Genomic DNA, 24,507 nt, shown 5'->3' with positions numbered 1-24,507 from the left:
AACAGTAGTGAGGAAAATACCTGTTCCATAATACTGTTTTTTTTCTCAAAACTCTCCTCGCAGGCAAATCTTGCAAAACTGCTAATAGATGCAGATATATAACAAGACAAAATTTGTTTGTTTTGATTTTTGATGCAACAGACATATCAAAAAACAATCAGATGTCACTGCAGCTATGTTTATAAATGGATGGCTAATAACTGGAAGCTGGTGCAAATTAAGTCAGATTTATTTTGCTTTAGGTGAAAGCTTGTTAATAACAGTGACATGCACTACGAAGTGAGGCACTGCTAAACTTCCCTGCTTGGCAGAAACCTCATCCATCACAGAATTGCTGCAGTTGAATATAGCACATTTACACAGTCTGTGAAAGATTTGCAAAAGCACCCAGGAGATTAAAGTGCATAAGTGCCAATGACTTTAAATGGTACTTGCTCTTGCAAATTTCATCCCCTGAGACTTCAGTAAACTTAATAATGCACAAAAATACAGTCTGAAGTGCAATCCAGCTTTACATAGGCTTGGCAAGTCTTGCTTTTGTTTTAATTTGACTGACATTGTAAGGAGAAAACAAAAATGACTACTTTTTCAGAAATTACCAGACTGGAAAGAAGCTTTTATAATAATACTTAACTTCTAGGCTCACTAATACAAGTGTTCCTAAACGCCAACACATAAGATGTTTTTCAGTGGAAATCAACAGGTTAGTTTCTGTCAGAGAATCATATCATAGAATCATAGAATTGTCAAGGTTGGAAAACACCCTTAAGATCATTGAGTCCAACTGTTAACCTAGCACTGCCAAGTCCATCTATACCATGTCCTCGAGCACCACATCTATCCGTTCTTTAAATACCTCTAGGGATGGAAACTCAACCACTTCCCTGGGCAGCCTTTTCCAATGCCTGACCACCCTTTCAGTGAAGAAGTTTTTCCTAAGGTCTAACCTAAACCTCCCCTGGTGCAGCTTGAGGTCATTTCCTCTCGTGCTATCACTCGAGAAGAGACTGACCCCCGCCTCGCTACAACCTCCTTTCAGGTAGTTGTAGAGAGCAATAAGGTCTCCCTTCAGCCTCCTCTTCTCCAGACTAAACAACCCCAGTTCCCTCAGCCGCTCCTTGTAAGACGTGTGCTCCAGACCCTTCACCAACTTCGTTGCCCTTCTTTGGACATGCTCCAGCACCTTGATGTCCTTCTTGTAGTGAGGGGCCCAAAACTGAACACAGTACTCGAGGTGCAGCCTCACCAGTGCCGAGTACAGGGGCACTATCACCTCCCTGGTCCTGCTGGCCACACTATTCTTTGTACAAGCCAGGATGTCATTGGCCCTCTTGGCCACCTGGGCACACTGCTGGCTCATGTTCAGGTGGCTGTCAACCAACACCCCCAGGTCCTTTTCTGCCATGCAGCTCTCCAGCCACTCCTCCCCAAGAAGAGACAAGCAAAGGGAATTAACTGGCCTTGACTAATCATCTCACCTAAAGAATACCGGTGCTGACAGAGCACACTAAAATGGATTCACAAGAGGGAATAACATAGCCTAAAGTGTGCAAACAAAAGTAACCTTTTAAAGTTGATTCACAATAGAGGTCTCAGCCTACTGTCTAAAAATAATAATGTTGACTCCAGCAACCCAATCAAGCCTTATCTGTAGTGTATCAACAGGAAAGCTATTCATCTGGGAATGTTTTAGCAAGAAGTAGCAGGGAAATCGAGAGAGTGAAATTTGGTTGCTAGGACAAAGAAAAACCAACACAAGTGTGTGCCTGTTCATGCCACAATAGCTAAGGCACTCCCTGAAAGACTTGCAGCAGCTGAGAAATCAACTTTCTGTGTAAACGTGTCTTCCTTGGCCATGTGGTTTCGTGTTCCTGAGATGCAAAACATTTTTCAGTGGCATTTTGCAAGTCTTAGATCCATCACCTACATATTGTCAGCTATTTCCAAGGCAGAGAGTTGGAAGGACACTCCACAACTGGCAAGCAGGCTGCTGCTCTGCAGGGATGTGAATTGCAAAGGGCTCTTGGTGATGTCTTCAAGGTTTTTTGATGAATATCGTTTTGAATGAAGCAGTCGCTTCCCCACACACACACACACACTTTGCGACGTGTTTTGTTATCACTTAGGTCTTGTTGTGTGGGAATACAATACACCTCACCAAAGCTGCCGGTGGGCTGCCCACCCATGCCTGCAGGCATGCTGCATCCACCAGCAAGAGCAGGCTGTGGGGAGGCTGAGTTTTACGAGACTCTCAGACAGACACAGAGTCATAAATTTTGAGGTGGTAACTTTCAGTACTGGCAGTGAGGAAGCAGATCCAAGAGTTTTATCTCACCTTTATGCAGCACACCCTCACTTGTGCTGCAGTCCTGCAGCCCAGCCTCACTTGTGCTGCAGTCCTGCAGCCCAGCCCCCTGCTCCACGCTGCTGGGCTGCTTGCGCAGGGAGGTGGCACACGATGCAAATAAAATTCAAGGGCAGAAACAAAGTGTAAGTTGCACACTGGTGCACCCAGGGCTGTTCTCCAGTGCCTGCTTTCCTGTGTAGCAGCTGCACATCGCTGGTGTACATTTGAGCCAGAGCTCTGACTGTGCATTGGCACTGAAGGAATGCTGTGCAGATGAAAAAGGGACGTTTATCAAAATGATAAAATGATGTTTGTTTCCTCAAAGGAGAATTGCCTGCTTCTATGCAGGCAAAAAAATGTCATCAAGAGAATTCCCCTTCTCACTGGATACTTTCAGGATTTCCTTTATTCTTTTTACTTTTACTCTCTTACTTTTTTCTTTGTTGCTAGTCCTAACCTTGAAGTTTTGGCAGCTATAAACTATAAATACTATTGAAAATTACTTATTTAAATTAGTCTTATTGACTACAAAGCTTTCAGGATTGCGATTTCAATGTGCGGCACAGAATGAAGATAATGGACTTTTAATTCAGATGATGGGCACTAACTCATGTACATGTGCAAGAATGGAGCAAACGTAGGTAGCTCTCTATTGCCAAGAAAAACTTACATTAGTGGAAAGTGCTTCTTTAACTATGAAACAGCCGTTTACTTTTTTTGTATAAAAGTATATAGAATATGATGCATAATGCATGCTTTTCCCTTGTGTGCATCCGCACAGCAATACTGAAAAAGAGCAGAAATAGAGGAGCTAATCATCCATCTTTTTGCTATGCAGCAGATGTCAATAAACTGGAGTTTGTGTTCCATTCTATTAAAATCCCAATGTCCCAGGCAATAACCTATCTTTCAATAAACACAGGTCTAATGTCCATTGAGATGTAAGCTAATGCTGAGTGGAAAATGACTTCTGTGTTTACCTACTTCCAAATTGTATTTTATCCATTTTCATTTACCAGATAAAAAACAATTGATTGCCTTAACTTATCCTTTGTAAAGAAAAAGCCTCTATGACCAGGGGAATATTGATGGCAGAAGAATTCTAGTGGAATAAAATTGCTTTCCCTCTGAACATTGATTTTAATTTCTCTGAATATGATGTCTCCCAATTCACTTTTTAGGCCCTAGATGCAAGAGATGTTTCGGGTGTTCTCCAGAGACTGTAGGTACCATATGTCAGTGGAAAGTCTATAGGGCAAACTACAGCATGACTGATCAAATACTGAGATTTTTATTTTTAACTCTAAGACAGAATTTACACAGCACAGCTGTGATCCCTAAATGCTTGCCAATTGCCTTGCATAACTTGAACACATTGCAATGCCTCAGCGCTTGCAGTGTTGCCCAGGTATCCCCTACAGACAACACTATACTGTTTAGTTTTACATAACTGAACAGGAAGTATTTAAGTAATTCATTATATCAGCAAAAGAGTGAGTGCGAAATGAAATGCTCCAGCTCTTCAACATTAGGCAATCAACTCCCTTCCCCGCCACCGTTCCCCCTCCACCCACCCTTCCTGCTGTAATTCTCTATCCACACCCTATGCCTCCTCCTTAATGCACTGTCATTACATATATCCCCTTCACCTTTCCCATAACCCTTCCCTTTCCACTACAGCAATCGCCTTCACTCACCCCTGCTCCCACGCTTTGCTACCATCTCCCACCATTGTGTCCACTTTGTCCTCTTCCCCAGTTGCTGGGGCCCGACAAGCAGTGCTCAGTGCTGGGACCGCTCTGGGCTTTAGGGGAGTGTGTCGACTCCACAGCCCTGTGGCTGATCAACTAAAAGGTCTCCTGCTGATGCTTATTTTTGGCCTGACTGCTGTTTTGGCAATGAGGCTTGCCAGTTCAGGTCAGCCAGGTGCCCAGCCAGGCAGGCACATGTGTGCTCCCATCAGCTAATGAATTACCCTGCAAGCAAGCCCCACCTCAAGGCTCTGCAGGACCGGGCTGAGTTTTGTCTAAATATCTGCTAATCATCAGAGATGTAAAACAAACAAACAAAACATAGTCTTACAAAGGGGACTCATGTACCTCCATGTGATATTAAAGTGGGGACCAGACACATTTCCCACGTCTGCCTTGCGGGCAACACTGCATCGCCTGTGCAGAAGTGGGGAAAATGAGACTGCACCAACCCTGGGCAGGAGCATGGCACAGCAGGGACGTGACCAGCAAGGGCCCTGCTGCTGAGAGGAGCCAATTTGCTGCCACCACAACAACTGAGTTTGGCCACACTAGGAGGAAGATTATGAGTATGCCCATGCCACACAAAGAAATGTGTCACTGTGGCTCATGTGTGTGATCTGAACTATTTTAATGTGTTTGGAAGACATGCCAGTCTTCTGCAGGTGTGTCAGCTTTCCCCTTGCTGTAGTTATTATTGTTGTTGTTGTTGTTATTAATCATTGCCACCATCTTGTGGTTACTTTTTTATATCATTCACTGTATGACATGTGGACATGGCTCCCAAGAAGATATTACAATGGTTAAAGAAAAACAGTGATATAATTTTGCCAAAAGCTGCAAACTAAGTACAGAAAGTCACTATACTTTGTGTACTTGATGAGGCCAACAGCTCACCCCCTCATGCACCCCCTCTCTGTCACATTAGTCCTGAAGACTTCAGTGGAAATATTTATGGTGGAAACTACTACTGAATGTGAGTAATAGTATCAGTTTGGCCTTTGTGAAGGAGCATTAAATCACAACACAGTGAGAAGGGGCAAGAGTCCTCAGGCTTATTTCAAGAGCTATTTTTAGATATGGAGATTCAGACTTTTCTTATGAAATAATTAGTCATCACAAGTAAAGGCAAGATAACTTTCAAGAATAAGATAGGAAGTCATTGAAACCTTTTCTGAACTTCCAAAAAATTGATTTAGAAATCATTGAAATGTCTGCACCTGACTGTGATAATTTAGTAATAGGAAAGGGGAAAGCACAAAAAAAGTCTGAACCAATTACCATTCCTCCCTGATTTGGAGGCCAAAGAACTGCAGATAAAGACATTTACCTGGATTTCTGTATCATACCAGGATTGCAAAGGTGCAGTGGGACTATAAAATTAAGAAAGGTGTTTTACAGCCAATATAGTCTCTTGTAGAAAAGAAGGGGAAAATCCTGACTAGACAGAGAGATTGCAGAGAGGCTCCATATTCATGGGAAACGATGTTCTTGACTATAACACAATAAAATAATGCTGTCACAAAAAATGCCAAAAGCCATGTAAATTTGTGGTGAGGGGATCATCACTTGTAAAACAATCAAGATAATTATGCTGCTGTGCTTGGCACTGGTTACATTTCATTTGGATGGATGCATTTCATTTCAGGCACACAGAAAAACTGGCAGAGTTCAACTGAGAATAACAAAAAATGAGGAAAAAGGTTGGAAAAGGTGACCTACAAGATAAGGTTAGGGAAACTGGGTATAGTTGGTCTGGAACAAATTAATCTAAATGGCAGGAGGGAGGATTTAGGTTAAGTATAAACCAACCTTTATAGCTTTAAGAAAAGTTCAGCCATGGAACAAGCTGCCAAGGAAGGTTTTAGCCTCACCATCACTAGAGATACTAAAAGGCAGGAGGCCATCTGTCAGGGAGAGTTTTGGGATTAAAAAAAAAAAAAGAAAAAAAAGCACTGCCACAATTTAAGAGTTGAGCTAAATAACCCATTCGTGACTAGACTTCAATGGACTAGAAGTAGCATGGCTTCTCTTTTTAGGGTAAGTTCCTAGATCTTTTCACTGTGAAGGTTGTCTTGATCATATAAACCAATACAAGTCAATTCTGCTGATTTCAGATTGGGAAGGATATGTGCATTTGAATATTTACAGGAGATGGATGTCTAAATATTAATGTAATCATACCAATAATACACTCTCCTTTTTTTCCCATCAAGCTTTGATCATGTGTATAGAGCTGATATTAAAAAAAAAAATATTTAATTTAGGCTAAACCATAATTAAAACCTGAAGTTTGTTGTATCCCTTAGAACTGCCAGTAAATAATGGGCCAGCCCAGACCTGTCCAGTGACCTGGGGCTTGTGATAACTACATTCAAAAAGATTTCAGATCAGGTGAAAACTGTGGTGAGTGGTAAATGATCAATAATGGATATAAAGGTATTTCTACATTGCCATACAGTCATGGCACCGAGATGACACTGGAGTGTGAGCATCTCTTGCAGCCTTGTGGCAAACTGCTGACTGTCAGGAGACACCGTAGGAAGCTTCTGCTTGCTGCAAGGCATCTGCTAGCTTGTGGGTCTTAAGGAAACATTAAGCAACCTAGCCCAAACAGCCTTCAGTGGTGATTCAGCTGAACCGCTGGGACTTTATTTATTTTGGAAGTTTCCACAGTCAGCTGCCAGGGCTAAAACAGGAGCTGGCAGGTAATGACTGAGGGTAGCAGAGGGCACCTAAGACACCGCTCAGATGCAGAGGCCTCTGGTTATGCCCATATGAGAGCACCACCACAGAGGGTGAGATGTGCATCCCAGCCACGTCCCAAATGTGGGCCGTTACACTGCCTGGGTGAGTACCATGTCCTCCCTCCTCCACACACACACCCCTCAAGCTTTTGTTTTCATGAAGGAGAAACTGTGACAAGCTCCACCTGGTCTTCTGAGGCAGATGAGCAGGGACCATGGCCGTTAGCAACACTCGCCATCTCTTGTGGGAATGCTCCACATTCCCTCCGGATCCAGTGGGCTTCGGGCTGGTGTTTGGGAAGCGCCGGGTGGCAGGTAAGATTCACCAGGCTACATATACACCTCCTGGCAGCGGCCAGCTTTGAGCCTGTGCTTCTTTAGATGTGAGCCCTGAAACAGGCTGGACATGAGGAGTCAATTACCTGAGCTGAAGAGAAATCACCTTCAGATGGCTCAGTAAGTTTCGGCAGCGCTTGCCCTTCCCAGCTGTGCTCCTCTTTTCCTCAGAGATTTCCCTTCCACCTGTCTGCTTCCATTGCGTACTCCGGCGGATGCCTTTGCTGACATATTTGGGCTGCTGTGCTCAGGCGACGTAATTTGGAGCAATTTCAAGCAGGCTGCAAGCTGAGGTGTTGCACTGTGGCTGGAGCAGAGGACAGAGCCGCTGCTGACGCCCATTCCAGTGAGCAGGCTGGTGGGCATGCCTCGCCGCCAGGAATCCAGCGGGCACCCTGCCGCACCCGCCATGGACCTGCCTGGGGGATCCTGCCAATTTCTTGGGCTCGAAGCATGACATTGATCTGCGTTGTGCTGCAGCTCAGGTGACTGAGGGCAAACAAGCCAGGGGAGGGGAAAGTCACTGATTTCCATGGGGTCTCTGACCTTCATACGTACAACCTTCATACTACGTCCCTCTCTCCTCCCTGGGAGGGACACTGGGATATGCAGAGGGACTGACCCCTAATGTGGACAGGAAGACTGCAAGGCACAGTGGCGCTGGCAGCTCCCTGGGGCCAGGATCGTCAGAGCTCCAGCCAGGAGCAGGGCAGCCAGGGAGCACCAGGGTAACTCCAGCCCCAGGCATCAGATGCCTCCCTTGGGATGGGCCAAGGCCAGGACATGGGCCCCAAGGTGGGCCTGGCTCAGCCAGGGCCCATGGCTGGGCCAGGCAGGGCTGTGGGGAGCTGGAGACTGGCCCTGCTGTGGTATTGCTGGGGCAGGGGCTGATGGCCCCGGAGGCTGACATGGGGTTCTGGGTCATGGTCAGGGTGGGGGGAGCCCCAGGGGTGGACAAGGACAGTCAGGGCTGTTAGTGCCTTCATGGCCTTGACATGACCTTCCTCTCCTCATGTATCTCAGGAAGCATTCCATAAAACTAAGGAGCAAGGAATGGGATTTTTCATGTAGAAAAAACTGATATAACAATTTGTCATCTCATTTTTCATCCCTCTTTTCAGGTAATTAGTAAGGACATTGCATGATAGAGATACCATTGGAGTCCCACTGGTGACACCCCACTCCTGTGAGAACTGGATATGCCATCCCATCCTTTTGGCTTCTGTCCCTTAACCAATTGTTTTTCAGCAAGAGGACCTGACCATTTGTTCCCAGACAGCTTAATTTCTCTAAGAGGCATTCACAAGAGTCCTTGTCAAAACTTCTTGAAAATCCAGGTGCACCTGGGTTACCATTACCCACCCATTTACTCCATCAGTGACCACCAGTGACCAAATTTGTGAATCACAGCTAGGCTGGTGTTGATGTATTACAATTGTGTTACATCATATCATAGTTTCTCTTAAGCCATCTAATGAAGACAGTCTTTGTAAATCTCTGAATCCTCCTAGAGTCATTCCTAAAATCTGTTATTAATTCGCCACCACCTATTCCCCTGGAATTGAGGCCAGCGTGCACAATGGGTTGAACAAGGCGGCTGCTGTGTATCTGAGCTCCTCTAGAATATGTGAGTGAATCTCATCCAGTCCTGGTTGATCTGTTGTTATTAATTTTGTCCGTTTACTCCAAACTCTCTTCTACTGACATTTCAGTTTGACAATGAATTCCTCAGGTTGAGTTATCACAAAAAAGACCCCTGTTGTGGGAGCCTCTGCTCTGATCTTTAATGCAAGATTTATTTCTACTTTCTGCAATGCCCCTGCTTCCCCACATCCCCACAGTTCTCCAGTAGGCTACCAGTCTGAAAAAAGTTTCATTTATAACTCTGTACCTTCAGCAAGCTGCAGGATGGCTTTGGCTTGCCTTTCTGTGTTTAACTTGTTAGAATTCACATCTTTTGCTGTTTTCCTCATGTAGGCGTTCTTGTGCTTTCTGATGGCGTTTCTTTACTTCTAATAGTCTCCTTTGCTGTTTACTTCTACAGGTTATTTTACGGTCCAGGCAACGATGTGAACAAAGGATTTCTAAGGCTCAGGCAATTGTTCAGATCATTCAACTGTAGGTTATTCTCTTTTGGGACAATCTGACAGTAATTTGGAGCAGAAGCAGTATGGATGTGTCTGGGGAGGGTGTGGGTGTACATGGTGGGAGTGATAACCCTGTTTCCTGCAAAACCTATTGCTCTGAATAACCTTTCATGGTACTTATGGAAACTTTTGCTTTATCGGCACAGATATCCACCTAATTTGAGTTTTGCTTTCCATGACTTGGTTATTCCCAACTAGGTAGTGCCAGTTAACTAGAAAGCTCAGTAAGTGTTTGGAAAAGACCCATATAATACCTGGAATGTGTAAGTGTTCCCTTTTTCCTATCTCAGTGAAGCTCCTGGTTGAATCAAACTCCTTTCCTCACCTCAGCCATATCCAGATAGGTCTTTGAAAAGTATGAATTAGTGGTAAGAAAGGAAATCAAAAACTGCCACCTTGGATATGAACAAAAGATCAATGAAAAGCAAGACTCAGGAGTGAGAAAGCTCTCCTCTCCCGGGAACATGAACTGAATCAGTGATGCAAACACATTTTCATAAAAAGGAAATTGTCTGACAGGGGCAGCCACAATTAATCCAAATTTCATGCCAGTTCGCTACTTCCTCATTATGTTTCACTGTATATTAAGACTGTATTTGTAAGATGCACTCTGAACTTCACATTAAAGAATAGCCCTGCGCTGAAAGAGCCATAATTCATTTACTAACAGCCCTTGTTGCTCTGCTTCAAGAATGTAATTGTATTCTCTGTGTCCCAACCATATGATTATTCCTGTTGTGTAGGAAATTTAAGTCCAAGGAATGTCAGATTGAATATAAAAGCCTAGTGCTTACCCATAGTTTTTATTCAATTAAGTAGCCATTACACAGCTCATGCTATTTCAAATGACATAATGCAGAACACAAATGCAGTCCGTTATTACAGATATATGTTCATCTAAACAAAACGGCACCAACACAATCCAAGCTCATTACAATTTTAAAATCATTACTCTAAGGTGATTATTATATGGTGAGCAGTCTCTGTGAAAGACAACTGGGGAATCTGTGGCCTCCACAAACCACACTTTGAGCACAGCAGCAGTGTTATTTGAGGTTTATTTGTGAAATCCCTAAATGCAGAGAAACAGTGCTGCTAAAATATGCTCCTAGAGTGAAAGCACTGAGCTGCAGCTTGAACTCTGACATTACAGGTGATGTGTGGTAAGTCACGCGTAGGGCTGGGACCTGACATAGGCAGAGGTGCCTCAGGCAGGGTCTGGGCAGCATTTAGATGTTTACACTCGAACTAAGATCTAAAAAGCCCTGTCCATTGCCACCCAGTCTTGCTGTACTTATTAAGCACCTCACACGTTGCCTCTGCACATGCCTTCTACATCGCCTACAGGATCCACAAGGCTTCCTCTGCTCAGCATCACCATCAGGTTTGGGCTCCTCACTAAATTGTTGCCAAGCACCATAAGTGCTTTAACCTGCCTAAGGCTGAGGGTCCTCCCTTTGCCGTGCCACAGCCTGCCTTTCAGGCACAGCTCTGCACCCCTCCAGTATCGCTGCTAGGGTGGGCTCTCATGGGAAGCGATTGCCACCAGCATGAGATCCTTGCTTTCCCTCTATTCCTACCCCTTGGTCGTAGCTTTCTGTTTACATGAAGGGACTAACTTATGACTAAAAGGACTACGTGTCCTTTGCCCTGGTGATCAGAATACTCCTGTGGGAGATGGGAGAGGAAAAAATGAATCCCTCTAGGCAGAGCTGGGCATTATACCTGGATATCTCACACCTGAAGGAGACCCAGCTCCAGGCTGTTCAGTTAAAGGCGGGCAGGCTGTTACCACTCAGCACGCCTGCCTCTGTCAGCCTGGAGGTGAGGCTCACACTGCCTTCTTGGAGAACCACTGCAAACACTGGTCCTTCAGAAAACGCTTCTGTCTCTGATTTCCCTAGAGACAAAGATGCCTACTGGAACCCCTAAATCTCCTGATGAAGCCAAGAAGAGGATGAGATTTTTTTTACGTGTCTCTGTAGTGTGTGTCCCACTTGCTCAATCTAAATAGCTCCTTTTTCTGAGTACAAGGTACTCGTTTAAACCTTTTCTGAACCTTCCTTGTGTACTATATGGGCAGCCAATTCCCGATCAGGTCTGAAGCCAGGCAAGATCCTTACTTAGATCCAGCCTGAAACTCATCTGTTATTGTTTTACAACAGGAAGAAAATAGAAATACTTGCCAATTTAAGACAGACATTGTTGTGGCTGCTTTTTGTTAATCAAAAACTGGGCTAATACAGTGATAAAGTAAGGGGCTCATATAAAGTTGAATACAGAACAGTGCAAATGGAGACAGGGAGTCTGGTACGATTTACTCATCAAATACTGAAAATAATATGAAAAGAGAGAAATGGCATAGAAATAGCTACTGATAGTAAATAGTTACTGATAGTAATAGTTACTGATAATGAAGAGAGTGACAAGCTGCATCAAAGAGAGAGTTTAGAGGGTCAGTTTCTATTTTTACAAATTAAAAAAAAAAAAAACTTCCACAGATCTCTGGAATTGTTTTTTTTATTTTGTGTCTGATTCATTTTTTTTTCCATAACAGTCAATGTGGTCCAAGCTGGGTAACTTTGAACATTATCATGCAAGGAGGAAGGACAGGGACAATTTCCCCACTTAAGCCACTTTATCGGCATAATTGCAAGACAAAAATAAACTGCTCACTGCTTCCTACACCTCTTCCCCTCATGCCAGCTTCTGTCTGCAACTTTTACTTTCAGCTCATTACAAGAAAGTAATTTTATTGTCACATTTGGCTGGCAGCTGGAATTCTCCAAATGAGGTAAGCAGGGCTGAGATGCACGCTCTCACCCTTCAGCAAAAACCTGGTAACATACGGTGCTGTTATGTCTCCAAGCTTTACGTGAAGAGGAAAACAGGCATCTGGGCTGGGTTCATTTGTAACGCTGTGGTTGCTGGATTAATATGAAAAGACAGATGAAGGCAGACACTTTAATTACTTCACCCTAACTTTTTATTACAACATCAAGTAAAATGGTGAGTTACAGAGGATAATGGGCGTGAAACATCTGGGATGAAGTCACACACAAGCTCATGGTTTGTTATCTGCCAATGGGGTTTTAAATATTGATAATTTCTGTACATGCATCTTCGTGTTATTTCTGATTTTCTTGATAAATCATTTCAGGATTACTTTCTTTAAAGCTGTGAGGTAGTTACTAAGACTGGGACCCCGCTTTTTTCTTCTGGAATTTTCTGAACTGGGACTGTATCGCCACAGCCGCCCGCTCTGTCTCTGGCGCATCCATGTCTATGTCAAATTCCTCTTGAACCTTCTTCTGCCCATCTGCTCAAAGAAAACAAAACAAAACATCAAGAGTTTTTTCAAACAGCGATAACCACTGGACAGCACAGGTGAAAAACCCTGCCCCTCTCTCCTTCACACACAGAGCCATGACGATGGGGAGCATATTCAGAAAAAAACCTGGGACCAGTTTCGGCAAACACAGCAGATCAAATCCCCCACCCTCTCCCAACGGCAGAGTCAATGTCACAGCCCGTTGGTAGTTGGGCACCAAGGAGTGACATCCAAACGGTGCTCGGCAGTCATGGAGCATCGCCCTGACATCTGAGCAAGCCCTCTCCTGCCCAGGGAGCTAACAGTGAGGGGCAGAGGGACCCTCCTGTGCCACCCTGCAGGTAGAAGTTACTCATGTCCCCATGTTTATTCTAAAACAAAGGCACCTTAAAATATTTTAAAGTAGGGATTTAGACCCTGTTCCTATCACACCTCCTGCATTAGAGGAAGAGATAATAGTTCCTAAGGCAAATTTCCATCCTTTTCCACTCGTTTCCTGCCCCATCCCTTTCAACACGTACCGCTCTTCCCCTTTGAATCATTTATGTTCAATCTCTCTGCCACTGCACTGCTTCCCTCACTTCTCTCCAGGCTCTGATGTTGCCTTTCAGCCCCGATCCTTGGCTCTTAGCTTTCCTTTAGCCCCAGTCCTCAGCTTCTGGTTCAACTGCATTCGGCTTCCACATGGACAACCCAGCTGACAGCTGAATTTTACTTCATCCACCTACATGTTAAACATGCAGCCCTGGGAAAACTCCTGCCCTCATTGCAAAGATAACCCTAATCTGTCTGGACTAACAAAGTGAGAACACACATTCACACCACTAACCTCGTCATACCTCTGAGTTTGTCTTTTCTATAAACTTGTTTGTTAAACTCACTTATATAATCGTTGTATCCCAGTCCTGCAGTGAACGTCATGCCAGGAGTCTGTAGACAGCTCTGCTTAAAACAGCTGTGGGAATTCACCCATTTTGAACCACTTTGCTTTTTATTCTTGAGATTAATACCTCCAGATGCTTATCCCCAAGTACCATTAATGCAAATCAAGGGAACACTTTCAATGTATTGTTAAAATGAAAAGAAACTTATTCCCCACTCTCTCTCTCTTTCCCACTAGAAAACAGGTACTGTTTCATGATTCTAGCACGAGTCTTGCAGTACTTCTTGCCTTTACTTCTTGTTCAGAACTCGATTTTTGTGTCCGTTTTCCGTGACCAGAATCCACTCTAAACTGGGCAAATATTTAAAGGGGAGGTATTCACATATTCCATACTGATTTTATTCTAACTACAGTAACCAAATAAATGCAGCTATGTTAACATAAAAGAAATGTTCACTTAATATTTTGTTTTACTTCAAGAACATTTAAGAAGAAAGATGAAAATGTTAGAAGAACGAGAAAGTCTGGAGAGGAAGAATAGCTTGAGAGCTTACCAAAACTTTGATTATACAGTACAATGAAAAGTTAGGTTATCAAAATGAAGATTTTATGGAAGAAAATGAATCATACTAACATTACGTCACACTTTCACAGACATTAAATCCAAGAATCTGCACAGTTTGTCTAACTATTCAAGCAACACAACCACCTTAAGTATAGAAATACAATTATTGTCTTATTTTTCATGGGGAAAGGGAGGTGAAGGTCAGAAGTGACTTCCTTATGCTCATAAGCTGTTGACACAGCTAAAGAGAAAACTGAACTCTCCCATTAAAGCCACGTTATATACTGAAACTTGAGAGTGTCTTGTTAAAGAAACAGAAATGTCTGTACCAGTTCCTAAACTAACAACTATAACGCAACAATGCTTTGTGAAAATTTTCCTATTGCCAGATACCATCTCCTCTACATTGCTGTGTATACAGCAGAGAAACTGAGATTTTTTTTTTTAATCAAATTTCAAAAGGAATTATCATTTTCACAACGACTTAGTACCATTTTGTTGGTATTTTGGGGGTTGGTTTTGATTTGGTGTTTATGGGTTAAAAGGAACTAAGACAAGAAATCACAACATTTTATATGGAAACAAACCAAAAAAGGACTTTAAAGAGTCCTGTAAAAAACTAAGACTTTTCAGTCAGAACATGTACATATAGACCTTTCATCTGAAATTTTTGAGTGAAAAAAAATCAATAGCCTGATCAGCTAGCTCTAACAGTAACCACTTTCTGATATCAGTAATAAGAAAATAAAAACTGTTTTACTTGTCCATATGTCAGAATCTTTCCTCATCTATTAATAGGGTCCTATTAACTTTTTTTAAAGAAAAGAGTATCACTTATGGAGATTATCACTTATAACATTTCTTATGGAGAAATATTTTATCAAAATATTTTATCAAAATGTTTATACTAGTAATGTAATAAGCATTTAATCAGTTTTGAAATTGATGAGACTAACGTCTTCTCATTGCTTGATGATTTTAATTTTTGTTGTAACATTCTGAGTTTTAGGTTCCTCCCTAGCCACTCACTAGACACAGCTGCCAGTCTTAACAGCAGGAAACAAAAGTGGAGTTTATGCATCAATTTTAGCTTTTCAATATCTAAATTACTGTCCCTTGGAAATGTCAATAGGAAAGCCAGATAGATGGATGAGTAGACACAATTGCTTTCATACCTCCTGATGAAATCTGGCTTGTACAACTCACTTCCTGTTACATCCAAGTCTTAGCAGTATGTTAACTTGCAGTAGTGACTCAGCAATTTAAGATTTTATAGACTTAAGAACACCCAGCATTTAGTATAATTTTTCTCTAGAATTTCCAGGCCAGATAATCTTTGCTTGATGTGAATCATCATCACTGCCTTAAAATCAGTTGTACTACAATGATTTACCATACCTGAAGATCTACAATAATTTACCATATCTTAAGATCTATCTAACTTCCTTTTATTTTTTGACCCATTCTTGTTGAAATCAAAACCAAAATTCCTTATGAACTCTTTCATCACTAAGGAGAAATGGTAGGATGAGAAGTTTTCAGTCATGATTTAGACTTGTAGATTAAGAAATTAGAAGTGTTCAAAAGGGCCAAGACATTTATATGGGTAATGAAGAAATTCATTGTTAGCTTATAGATGGTATGGAAACATATATATAATGATTACACATATATGCATAGTATACATTATAATACAACATGTATATCATCTATATATAATATAGATGACATACCTGTGTTTTCTTTCTCCCTATGCCCATCTTTATCTTTCTATATACATGTATGGTATACCCGCATTTGAATATATAGAGAATCATAGAGTCGTTAAGGTTGGAAAAGACCCTTAAGATCATCGAGTCCAACCGTTAACCTAGCACTGCCAAGTCCACCACTAAACCATGTCCTTAATCACCACATCAACCCGTCTTTTGAATACCTCCAGGGATGGGCACTCAGCCACTTCCCTGGGCAGCCTGTTGCACTGCCTGACTACCCTTTCATGAAGAAGTTTTTCCTAATATCTAACCTAAACCTCCCCTGGCGCAGCTTGAGGCCATTTCCTCTTGTCCTCTCACTTGTTTCTAGGGAGAAGAGACCGACCCCCACCTCACTACAACGTCCTTCCAGGTAGTTGTAGAGAGCGATAAGGTCTCCCCTCAGCCTCCTCTTCTCCAATCTAAACAACCCCAGCTCCCTCAGCCGCTCCTCATAAGACTTGTGCTCTAGACCCTAATATATGCATATATATCTATAGAGAGAGAATATATATAGATAGAATATATATGTATGTATATAGAAATACACAGACATATTTGCTTAAAGAGTTTTAAGTCCCGTGTTAAACTGAAAAGAGCTGGATGGCGTATTTCCTAAATTTTGGGAGTGTATTTTCTTGGAGTTCTTCCCAAAAAAATTTCTGCTGATGACTGTCACAACACAGATACTTTAACAGATGAATTGTGAATCCGGAGAGAGAATTAAGTGGTGTGCCTTCTTTGGCTTTGTCTATGCTAAGGGAAAAAGATTTTACCTTTTACCTTGAGTTGCTTTACTAAAAGTAGACTAATGATTTAAAATATAATACACCCTGCTAGTGACACTGGTTTTGTTTTACTGGTTAGTTAGAGTTGAGACCATGAGTTCGCACCCTCCATGGCAGGGGGGCTAGAGCTGGATGACCTTCAAGGTCCCTTCCAACACATACCATTCTATGGTTCTATGAATTAAGCCCAGGCTTTACTCTTGGACTTTCTTTTTTCATTCTTACTGGTGGGGGCCAACCATTCTGTCTGATAACAAGCCACCTTTTTCTAAGCTACCTTTATGTAGTAGTAAAGGTAGATCTGTATTCCCTCCCCATCCTCAGTCACACACACACACTTTTGTTGATATGTGCACTTTCTAGAGTATGTGAAGATTTCTTCCACATAGATATCTAGGTTCCCTGGACCACAGGCTCACATGAGGAAACTAGGAGGAACAAGACTGTTGTCAGTAGATTTCAATTCACAAGCTACTTGTGATTTTAAGGGATTCAGAAATACAAAACGGGTGACAAGCACTGGCCTGCACTTTCCACTTTCTGAGGGGATTTGGTTTCATTAGCACCATAAAAAATAAACCCCCTAACCTTTCTCACTACACTCAGCTATTTCAAGGCTTTCCCTGAAAGATTTCTTCATACTTAGTCCAAATTCCCTCTCCTAGATAGTGACTCCCACTCTTCTTCTGAACATGCCATGACAAGCCAGGGGAGTCAGTATGTGTTCCTGCTGGGTTCTAATCACCACCAGCAGGGGAGCTGGTCATAACAAAAGTCATGGGTTGGCTGTAACAAAAGTCTAGTATCTGATGAGTTTTTCAAAATCATGTGTTCAATGTGGACTGACTGTGGCCATGTGTCAATTCAGGCAAATCTGAGTTGTGGTGGAACAAACTCTTTGGAGCACATCAACTGCTTGATGAGTCCCACCATCATAAGGAGCACCCCATGCCTCAGCACCAGTCTGGTGCTACAGACTACTTTGCAGGACTAAAGACTGAGGCAACTTGCAGGGTGCAGATTTTACTTCAGTATACGCAACAGTCATCCCAGCAGGAGAGCCTGAAACAGCATCTAATTAGCTGTTTTCCAAATCTAACACCCTGAAAGCTCATTTCACATCGTTGCCATTGAAGATCTATTTATTCCATTTCCAGATGAAACATCAGAATGCTGTCTCCGTAACCTGCTACAGTGCCTCATAATCTATTGCAAACACTGGATGGATAATGAAGCTGCCTGTAACAAAGAAAACAATCAAATCTTACACACAAATCTACCCAGCAAACTCTCAAGAAATGTGGTGCAAGTGTAATTATTCACAAGTATGCCTTCAGCTATTTCTTTCATTTACTTTTCAACTATAAAGTAAAATGAATTGTGACAACACTGGAAAAAGAAAAAAATGCTTATTCCATATGGGCCAAAAGCAGTCTTTTGTGACCTTTGAACACAGGGTAAACAGACTAGTCTTTCCTAAAAGTGTTCATGGAAGGGCAAAAGCTGGTGGGATGGACTTGGGGAAAAGAGGACTCACTCTTTATCCTCAGAATTTCTCCATCCTCGAGATGAAATGGAGATTACTTGTCACCTTCTGGAAAAACATTCAGCATGAAAAATTGCATGGGCTGGAGCCTCTAAGTGGCATGTCATGTCTTAAGTGCTATCCCCCGCCCCTGCTCAGCCAGCCCACACCCAACAGGAATTATGGGACTATACTGAAAATGGACTATAGTCATAAAAATACTGCATTTTTCAGGGGCTAAACTGCAGCATTTGGAAAAAGACTAAATGAAGCGTGGGACAGAATCACAGTGTCCCGTAACACGCCTGAAGCGGTATTTTGCCTCAGGCAGGATCATTACCTCTCACTGCTCAAAAGATCATTCAATCTGTGACAATCTTTATGCTACTCTGATCCCAAGCTATTACACCAGTCTGTCCAATGAGGCAGAACAGTCCCTAATTAAAGAGGACCAAAATGGGCAGGAATCTCATGGATGTTGACATTCACATGGAGCATTATCTTTATCTTTATGTGATGGGAAGAGTCATTTTATCTGACTAGTCTCCACAAAGCAACCAGCCAGCTAGAGAAAACATATGGGTGCTTAGGTGTAAGGAGGCCAGATTTAACCCCTTACAGGTGCCAGTCTTGAAAGCCAAGAGTTGACGTGACCATTCTTCCCGCTCTGTGTTCAATTGAGGGGTGAGGAAGTGAAAGACAGGGTCTCGTCTTCTTCTAGGGGAGTCAATCTAGCCTTTTCCTTCTGTGCAAGGTGAGGAAAAATAACACCATAACTGACCTTATGGCTGAAGAAAGGAGACAGTGTACTTCTCAACAATGAAAACTCTCCAGTCAGTTGCCAGGGACACATTACCCAGCAGGCTGGCTCTGAGCCTTTGTTTTGGTCACCCTGCTGCTCCCTAGCAGACTCTCACTTGAAAAGGCAGCTGAAAAGATGGCAATGTTGAGGGAGTGGATGTTACCCAAGCCCAAGAGAAGAAAGGAAGGTAGTATTGGCATGCAGAAGAGGGCCTTAATCTGACCTTGACTTCTTTTATTTATTTCCTAGCCTTTTCTTTTGCTGAATGAAATGCCAAGTAGAGGCCTCTCTGAGATCATCAGCTCAGCAACTATAGTTTGTTGCTCTCTGTGGTATCAGGAACAAACATTGCCCAGAGCCTTGAGCATTGAACTGGTTTTGCAACCTCACTAGCTTAGTGTATATAGCTTGCAGCTGTGGACTGGGGAGGCAGGCTCCTGTGAGGACTTTGCCTCAGCGTCCCTCCAGTGATGGGATGGTCCAAAGAGAATTATTTATATCAGGAGCCTGTTACAGCACAGTGCGTTGATGAAAGCTCATTAGCACAGTACTATGCATTTTGAGGGACAGACTCCATGATGCTGCTGGTGTGATGCAATATTCCCATTGTCTAGAATGACCTTACTGCATCAGGATATTATTGGCCTTTCTGTTAGCTCTGTCTGCCTCCTGAGTTAGTGTCTAGGCACAAAACTCTTGGAGATTACTTTTTTCACATGCATGTTCCTGATGTCACAACAGAAAACTTTATGAAATTTTGGTTCAACTTTCCTAGATTGATGCAGTAATTTAAAGCCATTGGTTCTTGCGATATTACTGGCTAATCTCCAGTTTGGTGGTCATTTGCAAAAAGACCTGAATTCCTGGGAGCCTTGTAATTACTTGCTTTACCAACACGCTAGCATAATGCTACCGCAGTACCAGGCCTCCATGGAATTACCTCATTGTGACAGTCTTGTGGCCCCATGACCTCCTCAGCCACAAGAGGCACAATCCCTTCAGTCCTCTGAGCAGCAATCATGGGGCTATGCAAGACAGAAATTCTGTCTTCTTCCCCTTTCTATCCATTTCTGCGCAACTGGGTATCACAATCTGACTGTTATATAGATAATCCAACTCAAACGTTCAGCTACTTCATTTTTAAGGACAGAAATTTTCTCTAATTAGCCTAGGAATAACACAATAATTTTGCTTCCTACTCATTAAAAATGCTGCAGGGCGAGATACTCATTTTGTGACAAGGACTACATCACTACATTTGTTCTTGTTTCCTCACCCCATAATGAACTCAGACATTCAAAGGCCACCTTCCAAAGTCAAGGGCTGCCTGTTCTGTTTGAGTGTCAGTAGGCAGGCACTTGACGGTGGGGGAGGTTATGGGTTTATACAAGGGTGTTCATTTTCCACGTTCAGTTATTTGAAGGTGGAAGCCGCTGGAGAAGTGTAACGTCCACACAGCAACCATCTCTGAAACTTAAGAGCAAACCCTGGAGCTCAGCAGTCTCCTGTGACTTCAAAAGCACAGTGTGAAGGGAAATAAAGGTTATCATTAGCGATCAGATTAAATGTAACAGCTATTTTTATCTGAACCACACCAACCGGCCCCTTAATATCACTCAAAGCAAACCAGAAAAGAATTAACATCTTTCGATTCAACTGTAAATTACAGTTTGGTATAAAGAAGATGACTTCATTAGGCAACCAGAATCCTTTCTTCTTCAAATTGACCTTTACTTTTGTAATGCAGTGTTGTTATCTCAAATTTGAAAAATTAGTTTTGCTGTAGAAAATAGTGGTTGTTCTTTTATCATTTTAAAAATGTTATTTCGGCATGAGGCTTTTGAAGTGTCTGATTAACCTTTTTTTTCCTAGTTGTAATGATGTTGGAGAGCCTCAATACTATTTCTGACCTAAGATAAAGGAAGTAGCACAAAATTATGTATATTGGGTAACATAATGAAACAGAAAGGAATAGTAATACATACAGTTTACAAAAATTGTATTTTCAGCTAATTTGTAGCCAACTACAGATGAATTGGTTTTGCTCAACAATTAATAGAGAGGCAAATATTGGTTTTCTTTAAATGCTAAGATTATTTAAGCAATCATTCCTCATCTTCAAAATAATTAATGTATCACAGACTTTTAAAATGGCTTACAAAGGCATAACTGATGCATAGACAGGTACGTAAGTGTTAATGGGGATCTACAAGGTATTCTGGGCATGAAATTAGAGGCCATAATTCACATCCCCGTGTGGAGACCAAACTTTGTGGAAGTTTAACTAGGAACATAGCAAATTAAAATGGCCATCTTAGCTGTATAGTCTCATCCCTTACTAGCTAAAGCTGCATGTGAGGAGTGCTAGACTGCCTGGCAAATGCAATGGAAGCCTCTGGCAGCTAAACCGAAGTGGTGCTAGGGATCAAGTGCTGGCACAGTCAGGTGCCTCTGTCACTGCAGAACGATGCCCCACCAGCAGGGATAATACACTTAGCCCCAGGTCCTCTCCTCCAGGAGAGAGTGCCATGATCCTCCTCACAAATTCAGTCCAAATTTATGGGAGTCTCTTTCTGCAGCTGCATGTGATCCCCAATGTTCTAGCTAAGTTTTAAACAGGAATTGTTATGACGTGTTTTTAATTTCCTGTGCAATTTCCAGTTCTCCCTTCCTCAGTAAACACTGTGCCTTTAAACAGCTTTGCTGTTCGACTGTGGAAAGAGCTGCATTTCAGTAGTGCGTGAAGCAAGCCGCCTCCTTGCCTCGCTAGTCAACTGCTTGATTAATATATGATCGGTTACTTTCCTATTATGGTAGCATTCAGGCACTCCAAGTCATAGCTGGGAACCCTAATGTGGTTGCAAATACAGAACAGTAAGTTCTCCCACCTCCGCTGCCCCTCAGTACTATGACCTTTGCAAAGTGTCTTCAGCAATAAAGTCTAAAATAACAACAGAACTTCCTCAAGGCTACCTCCTATGCTATGGCTACACCAGCACACTAGCCAAGGCCACGCTATTGCTCAGGCACCATCCACAGCTTCTCTAGAGCATGTAATACTCGGCACAGTCACTGGCATGTCTGGGACTGTTCCAGCCTGGCTACTGTGGCCGCATAGCATGGCCAGGACCCTACCTTGCAGGCAGGGTGGATGAGAACACCCTGGGTTTTTGAGGGAAAGAGAGTTTAGCCCTACCGATGCAAGCCACGCTGCACCACTTTGCATCAAAGTCAGAGAAAAGGCTTTAGCCATTTTATTTTCCAATAGAGATGTAGCCTCCAGCACTTCAAAACACTTCGTAGCTCTAGGAAACTGACTCGAAATGATTTGGCGCTTGCTATTAATTATGTGATGACCAACAGTACCTGAGACCCCTTGCAAGGAAAATGTGAAACAGGGATGTTCATCTTCCAACGTGATACTGCCTCCCTTGTGTTGTGTAACGGCCTCGCTTCCCCCCCCGCCCCCTCTCCCTTTACAGTTTATAAGAGTAGCTAGGGAATAAGCTCAGAGAAATGGCAGTGATCACAATATGCCACACAGAAGTAGCAGAAAAGAGGGCTCAAATTCATGCACTGCCAAAGTGAGATGAGCTGGGGAAGATGGCATAGGTTACAAAGGAAAACCTGTCAATCAGAAAAAGGAGGGAAGTCAATCAAAAGAACCATGGTATGGAGTCAGAAGGTGTTTCTCTTCACACACAAAATGAAGAAAATGAAGAGCGAGATTTTGCCCTGCTCATCTTCAAAGTGGAAAATAAGGGCAGTTTCTAGGCATCATTGTATACTGGCAGATCTCTGTTAGCAACTAATGAGAGCGCTATTTTAAGTTTTCACAGGAACTTTAATAAAAACTGTTACATGAGAGCTTGGAAAGTCACAGTGAGAAGATATTCGCCTCTTGTAAAATCCATCACCAGGTTTTAATTACAAAGTATTTAATCAGACACTCAGCAGTGGACAGTGTAAGGTATAAGAACTGAGCTTTGCCATTCAATATTACACTCTTAAGCAAAGGAGTCATTTCAGTATCTTGTATGCCTTACTGCATGGTATCAAAAACACCTTATAAATAAGATTATCTATAAGAAGCATTTACTTTACTGCATAGATTAAATGCAAGAAACAAACAACTTATGTCCAAGCACTGCAACTTTTATTTGCATGAACGTGGGCACTGTTCTGTGCTGGTAATAAGATAATTACTTTGGCACAATCCCACCATTAAAACCCCACTGCTTTAATACAAGTATGTACCATGGTTTTTTAACATCTTGCACTATGTGTCAGCTTGGCGGTGCTTGTGGAGGCAGTTGGGCCATTCTCAAAGTCTTGCAGATAGAAGTGGACCTTGTAACGTTAAAAATGCCCAAGGAAGCATCTGGAATCCTTTGGAGACAGAACAAAATTGTCACGGAGTACCTGATGCTGCCCACAGACTGAGTTGAACAATCATGCTCTAAGAGATTCTTTTGGGAGTGTATTTGGCAAAATAAATTTTGTCACCCCTCCATAAAACCAAACTCATCCCATCAGCAGAGCCCCAGAGATCCAATGGATATAAACCCTAGGCTTCTGGAGAGGCTCCAAGGTAGTTCAGTCACAGTCTGAGGAAAGACCAGCATACTCTGATAGACATCAATTTACCATGACACTCAGTCTGCCAGTAGATCTTACATGCTCCTGCACCAATTGGCTTTGTAACTTCTGCTCCAGCATCCTCAAGTGCAACCAGATGTAGTGCTGGATTGATGCAGTCTGGCCAGTAGTCCTACTGGCTGTTCTGTATAGTGAAATTCTCTCACAAAAGGTACAGAATTTTAATGTCTCTGACTCCTGAAAGCGGTTACCCAGCTGTAGTTTTCCACCATAAAGCAAAGAAATTCTGTTGCAGGAGGTTTCTAGGAAATTTCCACTGTTTTCTTTTGCTTGGGCTGTTATCCAAACAGAATCATTAATTTGAGTTTACCATGTCTCCATTGAACACAAAAAGACACATTATATGTTTATTTCCCCTGCAGGCTGGTTTGCTTAACTTTCTTAGGAAGAGAGGGGCACCTCAGGAGAATGCATGATAGCACTGAAACAGCACTAAGGGGGCGACAAATGAAGATCCTGTGGCAATATGGCTCTGAAAGAGGATGAGATGGAATTATATGCTGGAGGGTGTTGTCAGTGTATTCCAGGCTGTCTTGCCCAACAGCCATTTGGAAAGCCATGTTACATGTTGTGCAGAAGCTCATTAGGCTGAACATCTAAAAAATGGATTCTAGATAAAAAGCTCTGTCCAATTCCTGAGAAAAATTCACCTAACCTAACTTAGAATCATAGAATCATTTAGATTGGAAAAGATCTTTAAGATCATCAAGTACAACCATACAAAAAAAAAACTTGCAAGTGTTTATATCGGAGCTCATCAGCAGCTCACTTTAGAAAGAAACTACTGGAGAAAAACAGGCACTCCAAGGGTGCCATCCATCTGACCTACTTTAAGCAGATGTTTTAGGATAGCATGAATGTCACCCTTGCAT

The 24,507-nt window shown here is 42.5% G+C and overlaps 1 protein-coding gene across 1 annotated transcript in view; it reads right to left on the bottom strand.

Annotated features, from left to right (window-relative positions):
- Window positions 1-10,102: 10,102 nt before the first annotated feature.
- The window catches only part of PCP4 (Purkinje cell protein 4), a 56,482-nt gene continuing 42,077 nt past the window's right edge, over window positions 10,103-24,507 (bottom strand). Inside the window, exon 3 of the mRNA XM_087757566.1 lies at window positions 10,103-12,647. Within this exon, the coding sequence (XP_087613692.1) occupies window positions 12,520-12,647 (128 nt within the window). The 3' untranslated portion in view covers window positions 10,103-12,519. The remainder of the gene's footprint in view (window positions 12,648-24,507) is intronic.

This window comes from Nipponia nippon, unplaced genomic scaffold (genome assembly GCF_047370975.1).
Source record: "Nipponia nippon isolate SJK-2023a ecotype South Korea unplaced genomic scaffold, ASM4737097v1 scaffold_2, whole genome shotgun sequence".
NCBI classification, from domain to species: Eukaryota; Metazoa; Chordata; class Aves; order Pelecaniformes; family Threskiornithidae; genus Nipponia; species Nipponia nippon.
This window is presented reverse-complemented; position numbering and strand designations above follow the sequence as displayed.